This window comes from Hirundo rustica, chromosome 2 (genome assembly GCF_015227805.2).
Source record: "Hirundo rustica isolate bHirRus1 chromosome 2, bHirRus1.pri.v3, whole genome shotgun sequence".
Taxonomy (NCBI): Eukaryota; Metazoa; Chordata; class Aves; order Passeriformes; family Hirundinidae; genus Hirundo; species Hirundo rustica.
The window spans coordinates 29,502,894-29,523,236 of record NC_053451.1 but is presented as its reverse complement, the minus strand read 5'-3'; the positions used below and the strand labels follow the sequence as shown (position 1 = coordinate 29,523,236).

The 20,343-nt window shown below is 52.3% G+C and overlaps 1 protein-coding gene and 2 gene segments (V, D, J or C); all 3 read left to right on the top strand.

The window, feature by feature from the left end:
• The first annotated feature begins 486 nt into the window (after positions 1-486).
• Positions 487-5,060, top strand: LOC120748380 (immunoglobulin superfamily member 3-like). Its single transcript, XM_040054528.2, has 3 exons — positions 487-529; positions 937-1,236; positions 4,759-5,060. Exons 1-3 carry the CDS (start codon positions 487-489, stop codon positions 5,058-5,060), a joined length of 645 nt encoding a protein of 214 aa, XP_039910462.1.
• A 2,002-nt stretch (positions 5,061-7,062) lies between these two features.
• LOC120749496 (T cell receptor beta variable 20-1-like) lies at positions 7,063-9,251 on the top strand. The segment is given in 3 exon segments: positions 7,063-7,105; positions 7,510-7,809; positions 9,226-9,251. Coding segments are annotated over 3 exon segments (369 nt in total).
• A 4,533-nt stretch (positions 9,252-13,784) lies between these two features.
• LOC120749495 (T cell receptor beta constant 2-like) overlaps positions 13,785-20,343 on the top strand; it is a 41,605-nt gene continuing 35,046 nt past the window's right edge. Inside the window, 2 exon segments of the C gene segment in view lie at positions 13,785-13,827; positions 18,043-18,332. Coding sequence covers positions 13,785-13,827; positions 18,043-18,332 — 333 coding nt within the window.

Genomic DNA, 20,343 nt, shown 5'->3' with positions numbered 1-20,343 from the left:
GGGCACAGAGAAAAAGAGCCGTCCCACAGCTGGGTGGGACGTGGGGTGGCCAGGCAGGGACTGAATCAGCCGTGTCTGGGGAAGACAGGGAAAGTGTGTGGGAAATTCAAGGCATCTCTGTGTGACCATTATCCCTCATTCCTCCATCTCCCAAGGGTCTCAGAAGCAGAGGGGGGGCATTCCTCTGCCTTGCACACACTCAGTCTCCTGTGAAACCTCAGCACAGTTCTGTCCTTACAACCCCCTCCTTCCCTCCCCACCCACCCATGCCCAGCCTGCCCCTTCCACCTGCTGCATCTGTGCACAGCTTCTGCTTTCCTGCCATTGTTTGTGTCATTCCCCAGGGTTCCCAGCCAGCCAATGCCTTCTGACATTTCCTGGCCAGCCCCACCCCGAGTTATCTCAGCCTCACTCACTGCTGCCTCTTCACATATCTTTGGGCAGCTACAAGAGGCAGGTTGCTGAGAGGGAAGAGGCTTTATCCCCATGGTTCCCTGCTGTTTCCTTGTGGCCGTGCTGGCCCCTCTGGGTAAGTGAACTCAATGCAGCCCTGAGCACCTCCACTGATCCTGCTGCTGCTCTCCCAGCTTTGTAGCCAGGTCCTGGCAGTGCTTCCTTCTGCAGAGCTTCCTGTGCTGAGGATAAGCAAGGAATGTGGTGGGCAGGAATCCCGGAATCGTCTGCAATGGCTGTCTCTTCGTCATTCTTTGTGCAGCCCCTACATGGGGTCTGGTTTTGGCACCATCTCGCCCAGGAATGCAATTGCCTGTTGAAGAGAGATTGGAAATTCACTTGCTGATTTCAAGAGCTGTCCCATGCTTTGAACTGCTCCTTTAGCTGCCCTCTTTCTTTTCACCCTTTCCCTACCAACCCATGGTGCCTAGTTCAAATTTTTCCCATTTATTCCTTCTCACTGCTCCTTCTTTTCCTTTCCAGTGGTAGCCCTGGAACAGTCTCCAGACATGGTGATAAAGGAAGGCCAGTCCGTGAATCTGGAATGTTCCCAGAAGAAATCCTCCAACACAGCTATGTACTGGTTCATGCGGCCTTCAGAGAAGAATTCCAGTTTGACCCTACTGGTTACTGCCATTGTAGGTGGTAATGCAGAAGTGGAGAAGGGATTTGAGAGCCATTTCAAGAGCAGCGACATCAAAGGAGACAGTATCACCCTCACAATAGAACGTGCCTTTCTCAATGACTCTGGCACATACTACTGTGCAGAGAGTGAACACAGTGGTGAAGCTGCTGAGGGAGCTGAGCACAAACTTGTCCCTGCACACACAGGACCTGCTCTCCACCTCAAGGGTGCTGAACCAGGCAGGGTGATCACTTCTCACTCATTCGCTCCTCTGCTTCCTAGCTTTGCCCTCCTCTCCTTCTCAGATACTGTCCGTTTATTCATCCAGCTTTGTGTCCTTGCTACTCCAGGCCTCCCTCTGCTTTGAACTCTTCTTTCCTCTCCACTTTCTTCTGTCAGCTATTCTTCTTCCCTCTCTCTCCCTTCCCTTCTCTGCCTTCAACCTGCACTCCATTCAGTTCCTCTTACTTAACTCCAGTCAACCCTGCTCCTGATTGTCACAGTCAAACAGAAGCAGTGCTTGTGTGGGAAGTTCTTGGTGCAGCTGGAGCTAAAGGCAGGGCCAGGCAGGTGTGGAAGTAGCCAGTACCCTGTGGGAGCTGCCCACACGCTCCTCGGTTAGAACGACTTGTCTGTGGTTGTTCTGTGGCCAAGGAATATCAACAGCAGAGCACAAGCCTGTGCTTACTCAGGTAAGGTATTATTTCCTCCTGTCTTGGTTTGAAAGAGGTATCTGTTAGGGAGGGGTGGGGCCTCTTTCGGGATGGGGGAATTCCAATCCCCTCCCCTCAAGTTGTTATAATTTAGAAAATTAAAGGTGTTTTTTTGTGCCGAGCTATGGGGAAAGGAATAACAGTTCTTTACTAGTAAATATAACAGGCCAAACAAACAACAACAACTACAGCATCAATAATAAACAGAACCAAGAATCTCGAGGGGCTTTGTTTCACAAGCCCAGGGCAGTCTGATCCCTTGAACCCCTTCCCAAGAGCACCAAGCTGGAACTGTGGCACACTCTGGAGCTGATGGCTGGAAACTGCGGGTTGTCCCTAGCAGGCAAATGGGGGTGTCCAGGCAGGCAAGGGGGTGTCCCGGCTAAGTGAGCAGTGCTGAAGAAGCCGTGATGGCTGGATGGCGCTGGCCCAGCTCCAGCAGGGCAGGTGAAGGGCTTCCGAATTCCTGGGCACACGAGCGGATGACGGATGGTGGTAGAATTCCCAGGTCCACACCCTCCATTAACAGTGGAATCTACACGCAGCAAACAGCTGCCCGACCCTGCCTCTCCTATGCCCAGAGCACGAAAAAACACTCAGCTCCTGGAGCACTGTGCTTTTTCCTCCCACAAACTTAAGTGATCTTCCCCCACCGTTGGCCACTTCTTTTGTGTGGGTCAAGCACTCTCTAAGCATCAGTATTTAGTCTCTTAGTAACTCATGGGGGGAAAAAATTCTATAGGAAGAAAAATAAAACCAAACCTAAACCACAACACCTCCATGTGGAGTGGTGTCTGGGGCAGGATCCACCTGCCCTCCACCCCTTGATCCACATACAGTTTATCTTCAGCAAAAACATGATATATATTACAGGTTATGTCAGCAGGCGGAGCAGGTAACAGAAATTTCCAACATGTTACAGCATTCCTTTCATCAGTGACTCAGGTGAAGGGGTAGAGAGTCTCCTCCTCAAGTTCAATGACAATGCCAAGTTAGGAGGAATTTCTGATACCCCAGAGTGCTGTGCAGCCCTTCAGAGGGACCTCAACAGGTTGGGGAGATGGCTGAGAGGAACCCTCTGAAATGCAGCAAAGGCAAATGCAGGTTTCTTCATGTGGGGAGGAATAACCCGAGGCAGCGGCACAAGCTGGGGGCTGACCTGCTGGGAAGCAGCTCTGCAGAGACGGAACTGGGAGTTGTGATGGACAAGAAGCTGTCCATGGGCCAGCAATGTGTCCTGCTGGCCAAGAAGGCAATGGTGTCATGGGTTCCCTCAGGAAGAGCATTGCCAGCAGGCTGAGGGAGGAGATCCGGCTTCTCCAGTCAGCCCTAGTCAGGCACATCTGGAGTGCAGTGTCCTGTTCTGGGCTCTTCAGTACAAGACAGACATGGAGCTCCTGGAGAATGTCCAGGAGAGCTGAAGAAAGGTGATGAATAGAGTGGAGCACCTCTTTGGTGAACAAAGGCTGAGGGGTCTTGGCCTGTTCAGCCTTGAGAAGAAACAACTAAGTGGCCACCAATGGAGGACACACAGCTGACACAGATAACAATGACAAGCATCAGCACTTTATTATTCCCCAGTACAAACTTTTATACCCTGTTTCTCACATGCAGAACACCTGTGTGCTGCTTTATTCTTTGGTGATTGGACAATACACCTCAGCATTCCATGCTCCTTGTCCTTCAGCACTGTTCACCCGTCCGACACAGATGCAACACATTAGGGATGAGGCTTGGCCACAGCCCCATTCCTAATGTCCCACAAACTGTTCCCCACAGCCACCTCATCAATGTCCACAAGTATCTGAAGAGAAGGTGCCAAGAGGTGGATCCAGGTTCTTCACTGGGATGCCCTGCACTAGGACAAGAGGCAATGGGCAGAAAATTAATTGCAGGAAGATCCAGCTGAATCTGAGGCAAGAGATTTGCTGTGTTGGTGATTGAGCATTGCAGCAGGTTACCCAGAGGAGTTCTGGAGGCTCTGTCTCTGGAGAAATTCCAGAAACATCTGGATACAAGCCTGTGCCTTGTGCTCTGGGACGACTCTGCTTGAGCAGGGAGGTTGGAGCAGTGACCCTGTGAGGTCCCTTCTCAGCTGACCCATTCCGTGATTCTGTCCTTCATAACACCCACCAATGCCCAGCACAGGCCTGCAAGGGGCACTCCAGGTGCTTCCCACCCTGCAGGTTCCCTTGCTAGCACTGAGCTCTGCCACCTACTGCACTCCCAGCTCCACCTGCACAGCCACGCTCACACACAGCAGGAAGCCAGAGGAGCAGAGCACAAGCACTTCCTGACTGCCTGCAGGTGTCATTCCCCACCGTTCCCGGACAGACAACTGCCCTGGCACATTTCAGACTCCCTCCCACTCCCCTGCCCAGCCACACAGAGACGCATCTCCTCCTCTCCACCTCCCCGTCTTACACATCTCCCTGTCGCTGCTGTCAGCAGGGGCAGGTTGCTGGAAGGAGGGGGCCTTTCTCCATGGAGTTCCACCGCTTCCTTGGGGCCATCCTGCTCCCTGTGGGTAAGTGGGCTTCCCTTCCTCGGCAGCAGCTGCACTGGAGCTGCTGCTGCCTCCTCAGCTGTGCTCCCCATTGCTGGCAGTGCCCCTGCCCCAAGGCTTCCAGGGGGAGGATGGGCAATGAACCAGGTGAGCTTTTCCACCACCCAATGAATTGGAAAACTCTGTAAAGCTGCAAATTCATTTTGTCCTGTCCTGTTTTTAATACTTCACTTGAGAGTAGCAAAGTCATTACTTCTCAAAACAGATTGACTGTTGCATTTGAAGCGGGTTTCTTTGGGGATTTTGGATCCTTTGTGTCTTTTTCAGAGAAGCAAGACAGCGCTCCCCCAAAGCTTTCTGATATCCTGGCGTCATTACAACCTATGACAACCTTCAAGGATGTGCATTTTGCTCCTCTTCAATACATTTCACTTCCCACTTTTCTTCTCCTGTCTTTCCAGGCTGGGCCATTCAGCAATCACCAGATACAGTTCTCCGGGTGGGAGACACCGTGACTCTGGAATGTTCTGGATCGGGGAAGGTGATCTGGTCCATGTCCTGGTACAGGGTACCCATGGAGAAGGATGCCGGCATGCAGCTGGTTGTATATTCAGTGGAAGGGAGCAAAGCAGATATTGAGGAGGAATTCAAAAATCGCTTCCAGAGTGATGGGACTAAGAACAACCATTTATCTGTGAGGATACAGCATGTCCTGCTCAATGACACAGGCACATATTTCTGTGCTGAACAAGATCCACAGTGACTCAAAGGCTGCTGCGGCACAGCACAAACCATTCCAGGCAAACACGGATCTGCCACCAGCACACACTGGGCCTTGGCTTTGACAAAACCGTGTTTTCTTCACTTGCCCTCCATCTTTTCAGGAAAGATGGTGTCTGTCTCTCTGTCTGTCTGTCCATCTGTCTGTCTACTGCATGGTCTCTAGCTGCTTTTCCATTCTTTCCCATCTCTCAATCAGCTTTTGACTCTCCTTTCTTCTTGTCCTCACTGTCTCAGCTCATTTCTCTGCCATTCACAGAATTCTTCTCACGTCCCTCTTTTCATGTCCTTCTGTCTGTCCCCCTGACCTTTCCTCCCTGTCCTCGCACACCAAGTCCCTTCCTCTTTCCTATTCCCTATTCCCTTCCTCATCCATCTCTCCTTCCTTTCAGTCTGTTACATCAACTCCTGGCGGGGGAAGCAGGATGTGCAATAGTTCACACATCACTTTCCCTCTCCACCAGCTGGAAGGACAAGGCCCACTGCTCCTTGGCCCCACTGCTCTCCAGGGAATGGCCACTCTGCTGTGCACATGGGGCTCCAAGTTACACCACTGCCCTGTGACCTGCACACTCTGATGTGTGACAATTGTCCCTGTCCACAGCGGGAGACTGCCCAGCTTGGCCATGGAATGTCCCTGCTGACCAGGACAAGGAGCAGGAGGAAGAAGTCTGAGTGGAGTTTTCAGCAGGGGTTGTTGGTGTTTCCAAGCACCTTCTCTGCTGCTTGCTGCAAGACACGAGGGCTGCCATGCCTTGCTTATTCCTCTTGATCTCCAGTTTAAAACTCAGTGCAAAGGGCCAGGGGAATCCTCACATAAATTGTCGTTATCCATCAGGAAGAGAAGCTGGAAATTCCTTACAGGAGTGTGAGGCTGTGGCTTGGTCAGGGGAGCTGCAGCTCATGCCAGAGCTGTGGGGACATGGAGATGCTCTCCAGTGCTCAGGCTGTTGTGGTTTCAGCCCAGTCAGGCACGAGGTGTTACAGCAAATCTCTCACTACCTCCTTCCCCTGGTGGGATGGGAAGAAAGGTAAAACTTACAGGATGAGATACAAACAGAGGAAAAAAAGGAGGAAATGGAAAGCAATCCCTGCATTTGCCAAATGAACTGAGCCCATGGAGCCAAACCTCCCAAAGCCCTTGTGCCACAGGCAGCACCAGTCTCAGATACCCGGGGCTCCCCAGCAAGGCCCCGGGGGCCAGGGAGAAGCCATCTCTGGAGGTACTTCACCTATTTCCTGTCATCAAGGAGAGGTCACCCTGGCCCCATCCTCAGCACCTGGTCACCCTCATGGCTGTCCCTGCAGGCCACACTCGATCCTTTCTCTCTTCCCGTGCCAGGCCATTCACTGTCCCTCAGCTCTTCCCAGGTCTTTCCCTTCCTCTCCTGCCGCTCTCACTGCAATGTCCATCAGAGCCCTCACAAGTGCTTGGGCTGCTGTGCTGTCTTTGGGCTCCTGCCTCCCTCTCTCTGATGTTGTTTGCTGTGCTCACCGTGGGGCACGGAGAAAAAGAGCCGTCCCACAGCTGGGTGGGACGTGGGGTGGCCAGGCAGGAACTGAATCAGCCGTGTCTGGGGAAGACAGGGAAAGTGTGTGGGAAATTCAAGGCATCTCTGTGTGACCATTATCCCTCATTCCTCCATCTCCCTAGGGTCTCCAAAGCAGAAGGGGAGCATTCCTCTGCCTTGCACACACTCAGTCCCCCTGTGCAACCTCAGCCCAGTTCTGTCCTTACAACCCCCTCCTTCCCTCCCACCCACCCACGCCCAGCCTGCCCCTTCCACCTCCTGCATCTGTGCACAGCTTCTGCTTTCCTGCCATCGTTTTTGTCATTCCCCAGAGTTCCCAGCCAGCCAATGCCTTCCGACATTTCCTGGCCAGCCCCACCCCGAGATGTCTCAGCCTCACTCACTGCTGCCTCTTCACATATCTTTGGGCAGCTACAAGAGGCAGGTTGCTGAGAGGGAAGGGGCTTTATCCCCATGGTTCCCTGCTGTTTCCTTGTGGCCGTGCTGGCCCCTCTGGGTAAGTGAACTCAATGCAGCCCTGAGCACCTCCACTGATCCTGCTGCTGCTCTCCCAGCTTTGTAGCCAGGTCCTGGCAGTGCTTCCTTCTGCAGAGCTTCCTGTGCTGAGGATAAGCAGGGAATGTGGTGGGCAGGAATCCTGGAATCTTCTGCATTGGCTGTCTTTTGTCATTCTTTGTGCAGCCCCTACATGGGGTCTGGTTTTGGCACCAACCCGCCCAGGAATGTAATTGCCTGTTGAAAGAGTTTGGAAATTCACTTGCTGATTTCAAGAGCTGTCCCATGCCTTGAACTGCTCCTTTAGCTGCCCTCTTTCTTCTCACCCTTTCCCTAGACACTCACAGTTCCTACTCAAAATCATTTCCATTTTTCCCTTCTCAATGCTCCTGCTTTATTTTCCAGTGGTAGCCCTGGAACAGTCTCCAGACATGGTGGTAAAGGAAGGCCAGTCCGTGAATCTGGAATGTTCCCAGATGAAATCCTCCAGCACAACGTTGTACTGGTTCATGCGGCCTTCAGAGAAGAATTCCAGTCTGACCCAACTGGCATTTGCAATAGAAGGTGGTAATGCAGAAGTGGAGAAGGGATTTGAGAGCCATTTCAAGAGCAGCGACATCAAAGGAGACAGTATCACCCTCACAATAGAACGTGCCTTTCTCAATGACTCTGGCACATACTACTGTGCAGAGAGTGAACACAGTGGTGAAGCTGCTGAGGGAGCTGAGCACAAACTTGTCCCTGCACACACAGGACCTGCTCTCCACTTAAGGGTGCTGAGCCAGGCAGGGTGATCACTTCTCACTCATTCGCTCCTCTGCTTCCTAGCTTTGCCCTCCTCTCCTTCTCAGATACTGTCCGTTTATTTGTCCATCTTTGTGTCCTTGCTACTCCAGCCCTCCCTCTGCTTTGAACTCTTATTTCATCTACACTTAGTTCTGCCAGCTCTTCTTCCCCCCTCTATCTCTCTTCTCTACCCCAGCTCCTATTTCTGATTTTAACCTGCACTCCATTGAGTTCTTCTTACTTAACTCAGGTCAACCCTGCTCATGATTGCCACAAACAGAAGCAGTGCTTGTGAGGGAAGTTCTTGGTGCAGCTGGAGCTAAAGGCAGGGCCAGGCAGGTGTGGAAGTAGCCAGTACCCTGTGGGAGCTGCCCACACGCTCCTCGGTTAGAACGACTTGTCTGTGGTTGTTCTGTGGCCAAGGAAGATCAACAGCAGAGCACAAGCCTGTGCTTACTCAGGTAAGGTATTATTTCCTCCAAGTAGAGTGGTGTCTGGGGAAGGATCCACCTGCCTTCCATGACTTGCTGCACATACAGTTTATCTTCAGCAAACACACTATTTAGATTACGGGTTAGGTTAGCAAGCGGAGCAGCTAATACAGATTTTCTAGGGGCTACAGTGTTCTGTTTATCTGTGACTCTGATGAAGGGGTAGAGAGTCTCCTCCTCAAGTTCACTGATAACACCAAGTTAGGAGGAATTTCTGATACCCCAGAGTGCTGTGCAGCCCTTCAGAGGGACCTCAACAGGTTGGGGAGATGGGCAGAGAGGAACCTTCTGAAATGCAGCAAAGGGAAATGCAGGGCTCTGCACGTGGGGAGGAATAACCCGAGGCAGCAGCACAAGCTGGGGGCTGACCTGCTGGGAAGCAGCTCTGCAGTGATGGACCTGGGAGTTGTGGTGGACAAAAAGCTGTCCATGGGCCAGCAATGTGTCCTGATGGCCAAGAGGGCAATGGTGTCATGGGTTTCCTCAGGAAGAGCATTGCCAGCAGGGTGAGGGAGGTGATCCTGCCTCTCCAGTCAGCCCTAGTGAGGCACATCTGGAGTGCAGTGTCCTGTTCTGGGCTCTTCAGTACAAGACAGACATGGAGCTCCTGAAGCAGGTCCAGCGGTGGGGAAACGTGATGCATACAGTGAAGCACTCTTCTGTGAGCATAAAAAGCTGAGGGAGCTGGACCTATTAGTCCTTGAGAGGAAACAAGTTAGAGGGCAAGTGTCCTGGTTTGGGACAAATTTGGGAGAAAACCCCTGCAGAGGATCCCTCTAAGGAAGCAAGCCTAAATGGCCCCTCCTTCTAACTGGTCCGGTAAAAAAAAAAACCCTCTTTGGAGAAAAGTGGAAAAAGCTATTTTACTAAACAAATGAAGTGCATACAAGTATAAAGAATGAATAATGTGAAACAATAAAATCTCTCCTTCTGAAGTGAGATGGCAAATTGAGAAAGTCCTTGCCGTGGGCGTAGCTCGGCTCTCTCTCTCAGTCTCTCCTCAGTCCCAGTCCCTCCGGCGCTGCTGGAAAATGCCGAGGTCCAGGCCCCGGTGGGCCGCAGGTGCAGCCCCCAGTGCTCCCCTGGGTTTTCAGTCCAGAGCAGGTTTAAACAGTTCCAAGAAAAAGGAAAAAAAAAACAGTCTAGGAACTTCTCTGCCCTAGCTAGCTGAAACTCACTAAAAGCAAAAGAAATCTCTGTCCTGCAGTCTCTCCAAGCCTCCGCCGAACACGCTGTCCGCAGAAAAATGTGGAGGAGTCAGGCAGTTTTCTCAAAACAAACTCCGCGCTTCTCCTTGCTCTTAGAACCAGTCTTAAAGGCACAGGACTCAATATACAGCACAAACAGAACAGACGACTGGGCATACAAGCATCATAAAGTTACCCTAGGACAGCAAGGCATCAGTGTTTATCAGTGTCTGAAAGGAAGGTGCCTTGAGGCAGATCCAGGCTCTTCTCCATGTTGCCAAGCACTAAGACAAGAAACAATGGGCAGAAAATGATGCACAGGAAATTCCACCTGAATATGAGGCAAGAGCTTTGAATGTGCATTGCAACAGGTTGTTGTTGTGTATTATTTGGGTTAATTTTGAATTTCATTTTTTACATTGGGTCTTGTAATGGTTTCTTCTGTACTCCCCTGTTCCCCTGGAAAATGTATCATCCCGAGGTTTGTCCCTGCCCTTTTTCCCCGCCCATTCTCCCACACTGGAATGTAATCCAAATCTGTTCCACTCCCACCTTATTCCTGTTTGAGTAGTGGCTTGTTCCCGCCTTTAGCCCCTACCCCTGGATATAAATGAGAAAAAGCACGTGGAATTTCTCTTGGTTTGGGGACAGGGACCGGGCTCCTGACCCAGGTGGGAGCAGGACCACAGGAGAAAGACTGAATAAAGCCCTGATTTCCCCCTGGATCAAGTGCAGACCTTTTTACCATCTACAGGGATCTGCTCTCTCTACAGGAAAAGGTTCACAGCTACTCCTGGGATTTTTGGGGCCCTGAGGAAAAAAATCCATCCAACTGTGTTAGTCTCTAAAGCTAGCTGAGACAAAAATGGAGCCAGGGCTCTGAGAGAGAGACCGCCACAGCAGATTGCCTGGAGATGATCGGGAGGCTATTTCTCTGGAGATATTCCAGAAACATCTGGATACAAGCCTGTGCCATGTGCTCTGGGATGACTCTGCTTGAGCAGGGAGGTTGGAGCAGTGACCCTGTGAGGTCCCTTCTCAGCTGACCCATTCTGTGATTCTGTCCTGCATAACACCCACCCGTGCCCAGCACAGGCCTGCACGGGGCACTCCAGGTGCTTCCCACCCTGCAGGTTCCCTTGCTAGCACTGAGCTCTGCCACCTACTGCACTCCCAGCTCCTCCTGCACAGCCACGCTCACACACAGCAGGAAGCCAGAGGAGCAGAGCACAAGCACTTCCTGACTGCCTGCAGGTGTCATTCCCCACCGTTCCCGGACAGACAACTGCCCTGGCACATTTCAGACTGCCTCCCACTCCCCTGCCCAGCCACACAGAGACGCATCTCCTCCTCTCCACCTCCCCGTCTTACACATCTCCCTGTCGGTGCTGTCAGCAGGGGCAGGTTGCTGGAAGGAGGGGGCCTTTCTCCATGGAGTTCCACCGCTTCCTTGGGGCCATCCTGCTCCCTGTGGGTAAGTGGGCTTCCCTTCCTCGGCAGCAGCTGCACTGGAGCTGCTGCTGCCTCCTCAGCTGTGCTCCCCATTGCTGGCAGTGCCCCTGCCCCAAGGCTTCCAGGGGGAGGATGGGCAATGAACCAGGTGAGCTTTTCCACCACCCAATGAATCGGAAAACTCTGCAAAGCTGCAAATTCATTTTGTCCTGTCCTGTTTTTAATACTTCACTTGAGAGTATCAAAGTCCTTCTTTCTCAAAACAGATTGACTGTTGCATTTGAAGCGGGTTTCTTTGGGCATTTTGGATACTATGTTTCTTTTTCAGAGAAGCAAGACAGCATTCCCCCAAAGCTTTCTGATATCCTGGTGTCATTCCATCCTATGACAACCTTCAAGGATGTGCATTTTGCTCCTCTTCAATACATTTCACTTCCCACTTTTCTTCTCCTGTCTTTCCAGGCTGGGCCATTCAGCAATCACCAGATACAGTTCTCCGGGTGGGAGACACCGTGACTCTGGAATGTTCTGGATCGGGGAAGGTGATCAGGTCCATGTCCTGGTACAGGGTACCCATGGAGAAGGATGCCGGGATGCAGCTGGTTGTATATTCAGTGGAAGGGAGCAAAGCAGACATTGAGGAGGAATTCAAAAATCGCTTCCAGAGTGATGGGACTAAGAACAACCATTTATCTGTGAGGATACAGCATGTCCTGCTCAATGACACAGGCACATATTTCTGTGCTGAACAAGATCCACAGTGGCTCAAAGGCTGCTGCAGCACAGCACAAACCATTCCAGGCAAACACGGATCTGCCACCAGCACACACTGGGCCTTGGCTTTGACAAAACCGTGTTTTCTTCACTTGCCCTCCATCTTTTCAGGAAAGACGGTGTCTGTCTGTCTGTCTGTCCATCTGTCTGTGTCCTGCATGGTCTCTAGCTGCTTTTCTGTTATTTCCCATCTCTCAATCAGCTTTTGACTCTCCTTTCTTCTTGTCCTCACTGTCTCAGCTCATTTCTCTGACATTCACAGAATGCTTCTCACGTCCCTCTTTTCATGTCCTTCTGTCTGTCCTCCTGACCTTTCCTCCCTGTCCTCGCACACCAAGTCCCTTCCTCTTTCCTATTCCCTATTCCCTTCCTCATCCATCTCTCCTTCCTTTCAGTCTGTTACATCAACTCCTGGCGGGGGAAGCAGGATGTGCAATAGTTCACACATCACTTTCCCTCTCCACCAGCTGGAAGGACAAGGCCCACTGCTCCTTGGCCCCACTGCTCTCCAGGGAATGGGCACTCTGCTGTGCACATGGGGCTCCAAGTTACACCACTGCCCTGTGACCTGCACACTCTGATGTGTGACAATTGTCCCTGTCCACAGCGGGAGACTGCCCAGCTTGGCCATGGAATGTCCCTGCTGACCAGGACAAGGAGCAGGAGGAAGGAGTCTGAGTGGAGTTTTCAGCAGGGGTTGTTGGTGTTTCCAAGCACCTTCTCTGCTGCTTGCTGCAAGACACGAGGGCTGCCATGCCTTGCTTATTCCTCTTGATCTCCAGTTTAAAACACAGTGCAAAGGCCCAGGGGAATCCTCACATGAATTGTCATAATCCATCAGGAAGAGAAGCTGGAAATTCCTTACAGGAGTGTGAGGCTGTGGCTTGGTCAGGGGAGCTGCAGCTCATGCCAGAGCTGTGGGGACATGGAGATGCTCTCCAGTGCTCAGGCTGTTGTGGTTTCAGCCCAGTCAGGCACGAGGTGTTACAGCCACTCTCTCACTACCTCCTTCCCCTGGTGGGATGGGAAGAAAGGTAAAACTTACAGGATGAGATACAAACAGAGGAAAAAAAGGAGGAAATAGAAAGCAATCCCTGCATTTGCCAAATGAACTGTGCCCATGGAGCCAAACCTCCCAAAGCCCTTGTGCCACAGGCAGCACCAGTCTCAGATACCCGGGGCTCCCCAGCAAAGTCCCGGGGGCCAGGGAGAAGCCATCTCTGGAGGTACTTCACCTATTTCCTGTCACCAAGGAGAGCTCACCCTGGCCCCATCCTCAGCACCTGGTCACCCTCATGGCTGTCCCTGCAGGCCACACTCGATCCTTTCTCTCTTCCCGTGCCAGGCCATTCACTGTCCCTCAGCTCTTCCCAGGTCTTTCCCTTCCTCTCCTGCCGCTCTCACTGCAATGTCCATCAGAGCCCTCACAAGTGCTTGGGCTGCTGTGCTGTCTTTCGGGCTCCTGCCTTCCTCTCTCTGATGTTGTTTGCTGTGCTCACCGTGGGGCACAGAGAAAAAGAGCCGTCCCACAGCTGGGTGGGACGTGGGGTGGCCAGGCAGGAACTGAATCAGCCGTGTCTGGGGAAGACAGGGAAAGTGTGTGGGAAATTCAAGGCATCTCTGTGTGACCATTATCCCTCATTCCTCCATCTCCCAAGGGTCTCAGAAGCAGAAGGGGAGCATTCCTCTGCCTTGCACACACTCAGTCCCCCTGTGCAACCTCAGCACAGTTCTGTCCTTACAACCCCCTCCTTCCCTCCCCACCCACCCACGCCCAGCCTGCCCCTTCCACCTGCTGCATCTGTGCACAGCTTCTGCTTTCCTGCCATCGTTTGTGTCATTCCCCAGGGTTCCCAGCCAGCCAATGCCTTCTGACATTTCCTGGCCAGCCCCACCCCGAGATGTCTCAGCCTCACTCACTGCTGCCTCTTCACATATCTTTGGGCAGCTACAAGAGGCAGGTTGCTGAGAGGGAAGGGGCTTTATCCCCATGGTTCCCTGCTGTTTCCTTGTGGCTGTGCTGGCCCCTCTGGGTAAGTGAACTCAATGCAGCCCTGAGCACCTCCACTGATCCTGCTGCTGCTCTCCCAGCTTTGTAGCCAGGTCCTGGCAGTGCTTCCTTCTGCAGAGCTTCCTGTGCTGAGGATACACAGGGAATGTGGTGGGCAGGAATCCCGGAATCGTCTGCAATGGCTGTCTCTTTGTCATTCTTTGTGCAGCCCCTACATGGGGTCTGGTTGTGGAAACAAACTGCCCAGGAATGCAATTGCCTGTTGAAGAGAGTTTGGAAATTCACTTGCTGATTTCAAGAGCTGTCCCATGCCTTGAATTGCTCCTTTAGCTGCCCTCCTTCTTTTCACCCTTTCCCTACCAACCCATGGTGCCTAGTTCAAATTTTTCCCATTTATTCCTTCTCACTGCTCCTTCTTTTCCTTTCCAGTGGTAGCCCTGGAACAGTCTCCAGACATGGTGATAAAAGAAGGCCAGTCCGTGAATCTGGAATGTTCCCAGAAGAAATCCTCCAACACAGCTATGTACTGGTTCATGCGGCCTTCAGGGAAGAATTCCAGTTTGACCCTACTGGTTACTGCCATTGTAGGTGGTAACGCAGCAGTGGAGAAGGGATTTGAGAGCCATTTCAAGAGCAGCGACATCAAAGGAGACAGTATCACCCTCACAATAGAACGTGCCTTTCTCAATGACTCTGGCACATACTACTGTGCAGAGAGTGAACACAGTGGTGAAGCTGCTGAGGGAGCTGAGCACAAACTTGTCCCTGCACACACAGGACCTGCTCTCCACCTCAAGGGTGCTGAACCAGGCAGGGTGATCACTTCTCACTCATTCGCTCCTCTGCTTCCGAGCTTTGCCCTCCTCTCCTTCTCAGATACTGTCCGTTTATTTGTCCATCTTTGCGTCCTTGCTACTCCAGCCCTCCCTCTGCTTTGAACTCTTCTTTCCTCTCCACTTTCTTCTGCCAGCTATTCTTCTTCCCTCTCTCTCCCTTCCCTTCTCTGCCTTCAACCTGCACTCCATTCAGTTCCTCTTACTTAACTCCAGTCAACCCTGCTCCTGATTGTCACAGTCAAACAGAAGCAGTGCTTGTGTGGGAAGTTCTTGGTGCAGCTGGAGCTAAAGGCAGGGCCAGGCAGGTGTGGAAGTAGCCAGTACCCTGTGGGAGCTGCCCACACGCTCCTCGGTTAGAACGACTTATCTGTGGTTGTTCTGTGGTCAAGGAATATCAACAGCAGAGCACAAGCCTGTGCTTACTCAGGTAAGGTATTATTTCCTCCTGTCTTGGTTTGAAAGAGGTATCTGTTAGGGAGGGGTGGGGCCTCTTTCGGGATGGGGGAATTCCAATCCCCTCCCCTCAAGTTGTTATAATTTAGAAAATTAAAGGTGTTTTTTTGTGCCGAGCTACGGGGAAAGGAATAACAGTTCTTTACTAGTTAATATAACAGGCCAAACAAACAACAACAACTACAGCATCAATAATAAACAGAACCAAGAATCTCGAGGGGCTTTGTTTCACAAGCTCAGGGCAGTCTGATCCATTGAACCCCTTTCCCAAGAGCACCAAGCTGGAACTGTGGCACACTCTGGAGCTGATGGCTGGAAACTGCAGGTTGTCCCTAGCAGGCAAATGGGGGTGACCAGGCAGGCAAGGGGGTGTCCCGGCTAAGTGAGCAGTGCTGAAGAAGCCGTGATGGCTGGATGGCGCTGGCCCAGCTCCAGCAGGGCAGGTGAAGGGCTTCCGAATTTCTGAGCACACGAGCGGATGACGGATGGTGGTAGAATTCCCAGGTCCACACCCTCCATTAACAGTGGAATCTACACGCAGCAAACAGCTGCCCGACCCTGCCTCTCCTATGCCCAGAGCACGAAAAAACACTCAGCTCCTGGAGCACTGTGCTTTTTCCTCCCACAAACTTAAGTGATCTTCCCCCACCGTTGGCCACTTCTTTTGTGTGGGTCAAGCACTCTCTAAGCATCAGTATTTAGTCTCTTAGTAACTCATGGGGGGAAAAAATTCTATAGGAAGAAAAATAAAACCAAACCTAAACCACAACACCTCCATGTGGAGTGGTGTCTGGGGCAGGATCCACCTGCCCTCCACCCCTTGATCCACACACAGTTTATCTTCAGCAAAAACATGATATATATTACAGGTTATGTCAGCAGGCGGAGCAGATAACAGAAATTTCCAACACGTTACAGCATTCCTTTCATCAGTGACTCAGGTGAAGGGGTAGAGAGTCTCCTCCTCAAGTTCAATGACAATGCCAAGTTAGGAGGAATTTCTGATACCCCAGAGTGCTGTGCAGCCCTTCAGAGGGACCTCAACAGGTTGGGGAGATGGGCAGAGATGAACCCTCTGAAACGCAGCAAAGGCAAATGCAGGGTTCTGCACGTGGGGAGGAATAATCCGAGGCAGCAGCACAAGCTGGGGGCTGACCTGCTGGGAAGCAGCTCTGCAGAGACGGAAATGGGAGTTGTGGTGGACAAAAAGCTGTCCATGGGCCAGCAATGTGTCCTGCTGGTCAAGAAGTCAATGGTGTCATGGGTTTCCTCAGGAAGAGCATTGCCAGCAGGGCAAGGGAGGTGATCCAGCTTCTCCAGTCAGCCCTAGTGAGGCACATCTGGAGTGCAGTGTCCTGTTCTGGGCTCTTCAGTACAAGACAGACATGTCCAGGAGAGCAGATGAAAGGTGATGAATAGAGTGGAGCACCTCTTTGGTGAACAAAGGCTGAGGGGTCTTGGCCTGTTCAGCCTTGAGAAGAAACAACTAAGTGGCCACTGATGACGGACACACAACTGACACAGGTAACAGTGACAAGCATCAGCACTTTATTATTCCCCAGTACAAACTTTTATACCCTGTTTCTCACATGCATAACACCTGTGTGCTGCTTTATTCTTTGGTGATTGGACAATACACCTCAGCATGCCATGCTCCTTGTCCTTCAGCGCTGTTCACCCGTCCAACACAGATGCAACACATTAGAGATGAGGCTTGGCCACAGCCCCATTCCTAATGTCCCATAAACTGTTCCCCACAGCCACCTCATCAATGTCCACAAGTATCTAAAGGGAAGGTGCCAAGAGGTGGATCCAGGTTCTTCACTGGGATGCCCTGCACTAGGACAAGAGGCAATGGGCAGAAAATTAATTGCAGGAAGATCCAGCTGAATCTGAGGCGAGACCTTTGCTGTGTTGGTGATTGAGCATTGCAGCAGGTTACCCAGAGGAGTTCTGGAGGCTCTGTCTCTGGAGAAATTCCAGAAACATCTGGATACAAGCCTGTGCCATGTGCTCTGGGATGACTCTGCTTGAGCAGGGAGGTTGGAGCAGTGACCCTGTGAGGTCCCTTCTCAGCTGACCCATTCTGTGATTCTGTCCTGCATAACACCCACCCGTGCCCAGCACAGGCCTGCATGGGGCACTCCAGGTGCTTCCCACCCTGCAGGTTCCCTTGCTAGCACTGAGCTCTGCCACCTACTGCACTCCCAGCTCCTCCTGCACAGCCACGCTCACACACAGCAGGAAGCCAGAGGAGCAGAGCACAAGCACTTCCTGACTGCCTGCAGGTGTCATTCCCCACCGTTCCCGGACAGACAACTGCCCTGGCACATTTCAGACTGCCTCCCACTCCCCTGCCCAGCCACACAGAGACGCATCTCCTCCTCTCCACCTCCCCGTCTTACACATCTCCCTGTCGCTGCTGTCAGCAGGGGCAGGTTGCTGGAAGGAGGGGGCCTTTCTCCATGGAGTTCCACCGCTTCCTTGGGGCCATCCTGCTCCCTGTGGGTAAGTGGGCTTCCCTTCCTCGGCAGCAGCTGCACTGGAGCTGCTGCTGCCTCCTCAGCTGTGCTCCCCATTGCTGGCAGTGCCCCTGCCCCAAGGCTTCCAGGGGGAGGATGGGCAATGAACCAGGTGAGCTTTTCCACCACCCAATGAATCGGAAAACTCTGTAAAGCTGCAAATTCATTTTGTCCTGTCCTGTTTTTAATACTTCACTTGAGAGTATCAAAGTCCTTCTTTCTCAAAACAGATTGACTGTTGCATTTGAAGCGGGTTTCTTTGGGCATTTTGGATCCTATGTGTCTTTTTCAGAGAAGCAAGACAGCGCTCCCCCAAAGCTTTCTGATATCCTGGTGTCATTGCATCCTATGACAACCTTCAAGGATGTGCATTTTGCTCCTCTTCAATACATTTCACTTCCCACTTTTCTTCTCCTGTCTTTCCAGGCTGGGCCATTCAGCAATCACCAGATACAGTTGTCCGGGTGGGAGACACCGTGACTCTGGAATGTTCTGGATCGGGGAAGGTGATCTGGTCCATGTCCTGGTACAGGGTACCCATGGAGAAGGATGCCGGGATGCAGCTGGTTGTATATTCAGTGGAAGGGAGCAAAGCAGATATTGAGGAGGAATTCAAAAATCGCTTCCAGAGTGATGGGACTAAGAACAACCATTTATCTGTGAGGATACAGCATGTCCTGCTCAATGACACAGGCACATATTTCTGTGCTGAACAAGATCCACAGTGACTCAAAGGCTGCTGCGGCACAGCACAAACCATTCCAGGCAAACAGGGATCTGCCACCAGCACACACTGGGCCTTGGGTTTGACAAAACCGTGTTTTCTTCACTTGCCCTCCATCTTTTCAGGAAAGATGGTGTCTGTCTGTCTGTCTGTCCATCTGTCTGTCTTCTGCATGGTCTCTAGCTGCTTTTCCGTTCTTTCCCATCTCTCAATCAGCTTTTGACTCTCCTTTCTTCTTGTCCTCCCTGTCTCAGCTCATTTCTCTGCCATTCACAGAATGCTTCTCACGTCCCTCTTTTCATGTCCTTCTGTCTGTCCCCCTGACCTTTCCTCTCTGTCCTCGTACAAGTCCCTTCCTCTTTCCTATTCCCTTCCTCATCCATCTCTCCTTCCTTTCAGTCTGTTACATCAACTCCTGGCGGGGGAAGCAGGATGTGCAATAGTTCACACATCACTTTCCCTCTCCACCAGCTGGAAGGACAAGGCCCACTGCTCCTTGGCCCCACTGCTCTCCAGGGAATGGCCACTCTGCTGTGCACATGGGGCTCCAAGTTACACCACTGCCCTGTGACCTGCACACTCTGATGTGTGACAATTGTCCCTGTCCACAGCGGGAGACTGCCCAGCTTGGCCATGGAATGTCCCTGCTGACCAGGACAAGGAGCAGGAGGAAGGAAGTCTGAGTGGAGTTTTCAGCAGGGGTTGTTGGTGTTTCCAAGCACCTTCTCTGCTGCTTGCTGCAAGACACGAGGGCTGCCATGCCTTGCTTATTCCTCTTGATCTCCAGTTTAAAACTCAGTGCAAAGGGCCAGGGGAATCCTCACATAAATTGTCGTTATCCATCAGGAAGAGAAGCTGGAAATTCCTTACAGGAGTGTGAGGCTGTGGCTTGGTCAGGGGAGCTGCAGCTCATGCCAGAGCTGTGGGGACATGGAGATGCTCTCCAGTGCTCAGGCTGTTGTGGTTTCAGCCCAGTCAGGCACGAGGTGTTACAGCCACTCTCTCACTACCTCCTTCCCCTGGGGGGATGGGAAGAAAGGTAAAACTTACAGGATGAGATACAAACAGAGGAAAAAAAGGAGGAAATGGAAAGCAATCCCTGCATTTGCCAAATGAACTGAGCCCATGGAGCCAAACCTCCCAAAGCCCTTGTGCCACAGGCAGCACCAGTCTCAGATACCCGGGGCTCCCCAGCAAGGCCCCGGGGGCCAGGGAGAAGCCATCTCTGGAGGTACTTCACCTATTTCCTGTCACCAAGCAGAGGTCACCCTGACCCCATCCTCAGCACCTGGTCACCCTCATGGCTGTCCCTGCAGGCCACACTCGATCCTTTCTCTCTTCCCGTGCCAGGCCATTCACTGTCCCTCAGCTCTTCCCAGGTCTTTCCCTTCCTCTCCTGCCGCTCTCACTGCAATGTCCATCAGAGCCCTCACAAGTGCTTGGGCTGCTGTGCTGTCTTTGGGCTCCTGCCTCCCTCTCACTGATGTTGTTTGCTGTGCTCACCGTGGGGCACGGAGAAAAAGAGCCGTCCCACAGCTGGGTGGGACGTGGGGTGGCCAGGCAGGGACTGAATCAGCCGTGTCTGGGGAAGACAGGGAAAGTGCGTGGGAAAATTCAAGGCATCTCTGTGTGACCATTATCCCTCATTCCTCCATCTCCCAAGGGTCTCAGAAGCAGAAGGGGAGCATTCCTCTGCCTTGCACACACACAGTCCCCCTGTGCAACCTCAGCCCAGTTCTGTCCTTACAACCCCCTCCTTCCCTCCCCACCCACCCATGCCCAGCCTGCCCCTTCCACCTGCTGCATCTGTGCACAGCTTCTGCTTTCCTGCCATCGTTTGTGTCATTCCCCAGGGTTCCCAGCCAGCCAATGCCTTCTGACATTTCCTGGCCAGCCCCACCCCGAGATGTCTCAGCCTCACTCACTGCTGCCTCTTCACATATCTTTGGGCAGCTACAAGAGGCAGGTTGCTGAGAGGGAAGGGGCTTTATCCCCATGGTTCC

What these genes read in the sequence shown, in the direction of transcription:
- LOC120748380 (XM_040054528.2), top strand. Translation starts at nt 487, where the DNA reads ATGGTTCCCTGCTGTTTCCTTGTGGCCGTGCTGGCCCCTCTGG. An exon ending in GGCCGTGCTGGCCCCTCTGG is followed by an intron (nt 530 to 936) that starts GTAAGTGAACTC and finishes TTTCCTTTCCAG; the next exon opens with TGGTAGCCCTGGAACAGTCT. An exon ending in TGCAGAGAGTGAACACAGTG is followed by an intron (nt 1,237 to 4,758) that starts GTGAAGCTGCTG and finishes CTGTCTTTCCAG; the next exon opens with GCTGGGCCATTCAGCAATCA.